Source organism: Oculina patagonica, chromosome 4 (genome assembly GCF_052425735.1).
Source record: "Oculina patagonica isolate OP01 chromosome 4, crgOcupat, whole genome shotgun sequence".
NCBI classification, from domain to species: Eukaryota; Metazoa; Cnidaria; class Anthozoa; order Scleractinia; family Oculinidae; genus Oculina; species Oculina patagonica.
In genome coordinates, this window is record NC_135761.1 from 17,819,953 (window position 1) to 17,826,978 (window position 7,026).

The 7,026-nt window shown below is 38.1% G+C and overlaps 1 protein-coding gene across 2 annotated transcripts; it reads left to right on the plus strand.

The window, feature by feature from the left end:
* Nucleotides 1–1,700: 1,700 nt before the first annotated feature.
* On the plus strand, nt 1,701–7,026 carry LOC144651787 (beta-1,3-galactosyltransferase 5-like). Of its 2 annotated transcripts, XM_078511778.1 has the most exons (3): nt 1,701–1,899; nt 4,613–4,828; nt 5,876–7,026. In XM_078511778.1, the coding sequence occupies exon 3, from the start codon at nt 5,934–5,936 to the stop codon at nt 6,948–6,950; it is 1,017 nt and encodes a 338-aa protein (XP_078367904.1). In that variant the 5' UTR covers nt 1,701–1,899; nt 4,613–4,828; nt 5,876–5,933; the 3' UTR covers nt 6,951–7,026. The 2 variants fall into 2 exon arrangements, with proteins under 2 accessions (XP_078367904.1, XP_078367903.1); XM_078511777.1 differs by lacking the exon at nt 4,613–4,828.

Below are 7,026 nucleotides of genomic sequence, written 5' to 3' on the forward strand. Positions count from 1 at the left end.
ATCTATACGTTTTACAATAATTTATTCAACAAGTGGGACATGTGCGGCGGCCCTCAGGGCCCCGTACCTATTTCATCAACCCCTCATAATTTATGCAAACTCATTAAAAATGGAGAAAAATCACGTGACAGCCTCGATTTCATGTTTTTATTTATTTATTTATTTATTCTATTTTATTCGTTATTTGTGCAATTATTGACTTGTATTCAATGGAAACTTGCCTTTTAGTTGCAAATCTAAATTGGAAAGCATCTTTTCTTTCAAATAATTAAAAATATTCGGTAGCACTTTTTTTAATTTTTGGAGCAACTTTTGAGCACTATTTTGGTTTTGGAGCACTTTTTAAGCATCTTTTGGGCATTTTTGGGAGCACTTTTTTAGCTTTTTGGGAGCACAATCTGGAAAGGCCTACGAATGAGATTAGTGTCTAAATGGAACACACTCTTCCCGATCGCAAATTTCTAACGGAAATTTTCGGAAATTTTTGGAAATGGAAAACGCCCACTCTTCCAGCGGTCAGGGCAACCAACGAGACAAGTTTACTTTAGTTGTCGGAACACCATTTTACGTTGTACGTGTCCTTTTTGTACGTTTTAAAGCGTTATTTTTAGAAGCTAAGAAAAGTGTATCTTTTTGGATACGCTTGCTGAACTTTCAAACTTCAAACTTTTCAAAATTTTAGGGAACGAAATATTGTAACCCAAATATACGAACCGCTGTTGCCTTCTCAAAAATCGTAGCTGGCTTTTTTTCGTGCCCAAAACGACATTTTTTCTTCCTCCGAAAACAACAGGCATTACTTTCCCCATGTCACGAAAGTTTGAAAGAAGTCTCAAGTTTTTTATCTCACTTTAATCCGAAAATCGTAGGCGATTATAAGTCTTCCGAACAGATATTTGCCGAAACGGTCTGTTGGGTGCCCCTGAACGGTTTCTTCTCCATGCGATTATAAGCCCTCCCGCTTATAAACCCCCCTGGGTATAGGCCCATCTACCTGAAAACAAAATTTACATCCGGTTACAAGCCCCCCCCCCTCCCCCCCGGATATAAGCCCACCTCTACTGGAGGACAATACTGAACAGGGCTAAACTGCTTTACGTTTTTAACTGAAAAACGTTTATCGATCAACGCTGGGCTCATGCCGTGGCTCGTTTCGAAACATTTTTTTTATTCCGCTTAAAAGCTCTCCCTGATATAAGCCCCTCCGCTTAGCGCTTATAGGCCCACCCAAAACCACTTACGAAGTTGTGTAGTCTGTATAAGCCCAGGGCTTATATAAACCGGGATTTTACGGTAAATGGAAAAGAAACTGTTGGAACCGTTACTCCAAGAAATCGCTCCGAATCCGCTAAAAACCATCCTTCGCCGTCTCTTGTGTTTTGACAAACAAATTGTATTATTGTACAGATTCAATCTGTGGCCCGTAAACGGGTCGTAAACCCTCTGAAAGTTGACTCGAGAATGACAGTTTATAAATGCTAAGTTGATATTCATATCACTGCAGCTGCTTTTTTCCTTTCTAGACGAATTTGGAATTGAACAAATCTGCTCGGAAAAATATTGCTTAAAATATCTTTTCCTTGGAACATCCACACGAGGTAAAATTTATTTTAATATTATGCACAGTGGACCCGCGTTACTCCGCCCTGCAGGTGTCGTATTTCACGTGATGCGTGACGTTTCGCAACGTGATAATTTCATTTTACTTCAACGAGACATCAAATCTTCACTGATTCTTCGAGCAAAAATTGAGCTGGTATAGTAAAGTTTGCCTCTGTACCTTGTGCCTCGGACCGCTGTTAAATCAGGCTTAAATCGATGCAATGAAACCAAGATGCCGCTGTCGATAACATGAAATAGCTGTGCCGAAAATTTACAGAAGGGAAGTCGACGTCTGTGGTGAGTTCTATCGTGTTTACGATTTTGTATTTTGCTTTTAAGTCGCTTTACAAGCTAAAAGCGGTTTCTGCTTCAGTATCATATGAACGTGTTGTAAGTCGCCTCTGACAATCGTTTTTTAAGTACAAACACATCTATTCTCGGCTTACTTGACGGTCAAAGGCTTCTATTGTGTATCATCCAGAATAAATTTTCAAGCTTATACTTCGGTTTCGATCGGTTTTACGCCATAAAGCCTAGCGAGTTGATATGTGTAGCGAACAGACCTAATGGTGATACAACCAGACAACACTACAACACTATAATCGCTAGTTATCACAGCATATATAGCCAGCAAAGTCGCGAGTATTGAATCATTCCTATATTGGATGCACGCTCGTGCTACCACTAATAGTGGTAGCACGAGCGTGCATCCAATATAGGAACATGCTTTCAAATCCGGCGTCTTCATTTCTTCGTTACAAGGAGGTGAATTCGGGAAATTTTGGTAAAATTCAAACATAAATTTCTTCCGAACAAAATATATATGTTGGGCCGAAACATTTTTTTCCAGATGCAAGGAAATAAGAGAATATTTATGTCGCTACAACATTAATTAACACTGAACTTGAAATTTAATGACACAGCTTGCGCAAGCAGCGGACCATTGAGGAAAAATCACGTCTGTTTTTGTTATTTAATTTTTAGAAGAATGAAATTTGTTTATCCAAGTTACAAACTTACTTGATTCATAACAATAAATTGAAATAGTAATGTGAATGCAGTGGACCGTTTCCAGCCTATATTATGACAAGTGTATAGCCCGAGTCGTAATGTTATAAAAATCGATTCATGCTTTATTAGCTGTTTTATCGAGTTATGGATAAACTTGGAAAGGTCGGGGAGCACTCGTAAAAGAACTGTTATGGTTTATCTCGTGGTCTTCCAATTCTCCTCGCGATATGTACACGGACACACAAAATAAAAGGCAGTAACATTGTTTACAAGCTTCTTTTTAAATGACACGTGGTCTAGCCCACGTCCCCGTCTATGGATGGCCAGATATTGAAATTTCGTCGTCTTAGTTTGCCTTTGTTCGTTTGACAATCGAACAAAATCAAAACAAAAATATTTAAATTAAAATACGCGCTTGACTGAGTTCGAATTGATAAAATCGAAATGTAACCACAATCGAACAATCATCGATCGACTGAATCACGTTATTTATAAATTATCGAAAATACGAGCGTTATTCGTATCTTTTATTTTAGGCTGTCGGTGTAGAATTCACACAAATTTTAGGATCAGTCGAACACTAAAACAAGCTGTAAAAGTGTCAGCGTTATGTGCCTGAATTTTTCTTTCGCGAGGCCAAGGAGCGGTTTATAGTCTCCTTCACAGCCCTTTATGGGATGTCACGCAACGCCGCGTGAACCCGCGAAAGCGTGACACGAACCCTCTGTAACCCAGGGTAACAATTCATAAGCGGAGAATCATGAAACTCTTTGTAGGCTGTTAATTAAAATGCTTCACGGCTGTGTTTGGTATATATTTTATTAAGTTTTGCCAAATATGTCAAATACTCCCTTATGAAACTTCATGTTAGCGAAGAAATTACTTTTGTGAATCTAAGTGACAGAACCATGATATCTTCATAACATAAACAGAACTGTGCTGTAGCAGAGCCCAGGTGCCACAGGCAACTTACTTTTGTCTTTGGGTTACAGTGGAACCCCGATATAATGATATGCCAAGGGAGCAGTAAAATTATATCGTTATATCGAGGAATCATTATATCGAAACTCCTGATATAACGATATGTCCGTAAAATAACCGAAAATATTGTTGTATCGGGGTAAACCTAAGATATACTTTTTTACTGGATAAAGAAACTTAAACTACAGTATCATTTTCGTATATCATTGTATAAAGCTGTTGTCAGAAACGTTAGAGATAACCCCTTTACTGTTATGTTATTGTATTAAATTCAGTGTTTTGCTTAAATTGTGACTGTGTATTTATAATATCAGTCGTTATATCGGGGAAGATTTTACGCTCGGTTCGCTAAATTCTCATTGTTACATCGGGAATATAGTTATATCGAAGGTCGTTATATCAGGGTTCTGTCCCATACATTTTACTGTAACTTTTGCCGGGACATAGAATATTCATCGTTATATCGGGAATATCGTTATATCGAGGATCGTTATATCGGGGTTCCACTGTACTTGTATAACTTTGCTAACGTGAAAGCTTTTAAGAGCTGGACACCCAAGATTTCTTGCAAAAGAGCCTTTGGACTCTAAGAGCACAGCTTTGAAAAAATATGTCTTCCGAGCGTTATAGTTAAAAGTGACAAACAAATGAGATTAACTTTGAAAACCATTCAGCCAAACAGTTTTCAAAAACCCATGCGCTTTTGAATATTTTTATAGAAAAAGCGCAATATAAGTTTTAAATATTATTATTATTAATATTATTTTGGTGGCCATTTTCTTACCGGTATGTCTAAATATTAGACACAGAAACAACTGCTTTTATCATTAACAGCATTTTAACTAGGTTCTCATTTTTAATCTAAATTAACTTGATATTAAGTTATTTAAATTGTAAATTTTCTTGTATTAATAATCTTTTTAAATTATATAGTTTACATATTTTATTATATATTCTTAAGGTCTTTCATCCCCCCCCTCCCCCCACTTTTTATTTTTTTTTATTTAATGTCTTGCAGTGATGAGAGTATGCCTCCTTTGCAAGACTCCCCTCACTGTAAATGTAGATGTAGCCTCTTTAAGGGAGAGACCCTTAACTACAAAGCTGTTGCTATGTGAAACTTTTACCTGTCATATCTTTGGTGTCTGAAAACATCAAAGAACAATCCCTTTTGACACACTCAATTGTTGCATGGAAGGCCTCTGTTATTTTTCTTGAAGGACAGCCATATTTGGTAAGTCACGTGACCACAGCAGAAAAAGCGCTTTTTTCGCGACTTGAATCCACTGGCTTTTGCAAAAGAGACTAATGCCGATAGTACCCAGAACGCAGGGTTCAAAACAGCAGCCGGCTGTCAGCGGCAGCCGGCACTTTGACGACACTTGCCGGCTACTTTTCAGCGAAGAAATAAAAATATCATGCTTTAATCAGCCAACTGAAATCAAACTTGCTGTAATGTTAAAGTAACAATTCATATCAGACAATAAATGGGATGAATTTGCCCCACAATGCATTTCAAACCTTTGAGCATTGAGTACGTCATGTATGCAAATGGATTGTGTCCCTTGAAATACATGGCTCTTGAACCGCTGGGAAAAAATGAGCCTTAACAAAAAAAGCCGGCAAATTCTGACTAAAACCTGTAATTTTATTTTGAGCCCTGAAAATGTGTTCGAAGCCTTTATAGTAATCTCCGTTTAAAAAGATAGAAAGCAGTAGATAATTCGGCAGCCAGTCCTGAGGTTTAAACCAAGATTCAATTGTGCGGCAGTCTGACTTGTCTTTTGTTTTATCCACATCCTTCATGAAAGAACCATTTCAGCTTGTTTGCAAAAACTCAGGGGCTCTTTTATGTGTCTTTTTTACGTTATTGCAGAACAAGTTGCCAACTAAGTCCTACTTAATGAAAACAACACATTGGAGTGGAAAATAAACCTGTATTTCTTGCTCAGCTGGCTTCTTACTTCTTAGTACTTCTTTCTTCTGATGTCAAAGAAATTGCTTAACGTTTCCATTTAAAAAAACGCGCACTAAAAAGGGACTTGTCAGCTCGATAAATACCCACGGAACCCCCCCCCTCCCCCCCTTAGCTGGTGCAATTTTATTTCTGGGAGGGGCTAGAACTCAGGATGAGGGCTTGGTAACTTCCCGAATAGGAGTTTACAGTTTATAGTAATTTTAATTGTGAAACTGCAAATCCACACCCTCGTTCAATAAACTCTTCTCCTTGTTCTTGTCTCCTTCAGTTCATTAAAACTAATGCAGTTTGATTTGGTTCTAGGAAACGCTTGAATTCGGAAGAAAGGTGTCTTTTGTGGCGTACTTGTACCAGACTCAATATGTATCGCAAGTTAAAATACGGTATAGTAGTATTACAATTAAAGACGATGTCATTGACGAGAACGCAGCTTCATCTTTTTGGAATAATAGCAGCTACCTCAATAACCTCATTGATCAGTGGTCTCGTCTTTACGCCTTCCTTCTCCATTGCACCTCCTACTTTTTCCAACGGCTTTAATCCTGGTCACGATTGTAAATCTTGGAAAACAACTCCCCAGCACAAAACGACTTTGATAACCAAGACTGCTTGTTTACAGAACTATTATCTTCTTATACTGGTCTCGTCTGCACCGGCAAATTTTGAAAGGAGAAATTTAATTCGTCAAACTTGGGGTACAGATAACAATACTGCCCCTCAGTGGAAGACATACTTTTTACTCGGTCAAACAACGGATAAAGAACATTCCGAGTCGGTCCAAAAAGAAAATCGACAGTACGCCGACATAATCCAAGCAGGCTATTATGAACATTACTGGAACCAGAGTTTGAAAATGAGGATGGGCCTTGAATGGGCAGCCAGATATTGTAATTATTCCTTCCTACTCAAAGCGGACGATGATGTGCTGGTTAACACCAAAGATTTGATTAAATTCTTGCAAAGGAAGGTTACACCTAAACAAGGACTTTATATGGGTAAAGTTCACCGCAGGGATAAAGTACCTCGATACGGCAAATGGAGTGTCCCGTATGAAGAGTACAGTGGTACACACTATCCAGATTTCTGTACTGGTGCTGGTGTTGTTATGTCATATGATGTTGTGGAGTGTTTAGTTCCTTTGTTTGATGAAATCAAACCATATCGAATGGATGATGTTTATGTTGGAATGCTTGCAAATAGATCGGGCGTGGTAGCAGTACACCATAGCGGGTTCTATATACATTGGAATTTAACAATTTGTAACTTTCTGCCAAACATTCTCGTGCAGCATCGAGCTACTGGACAATGCTTAATCAAACTGCTGCGCATGCACTCGAACGGTCGTTATTATTATCGAATGTTGGGTTCTTTCTATTGATTTATTATTTTTCAAGAGATTAATGTAGGTATTTAAACATTGTGATTGAGAAAAAGCCGGCATGGCGTTACAATTA

Excerpts from the sequence above, each read along its gene's own strand:
- LOC144651787 (XM_078511778.1), top strand. The coding sequence starts at position 5,934 with ATGTATCGCAAGTTAAAATACGGTATAGTAGTATTACAATTAAAGACG.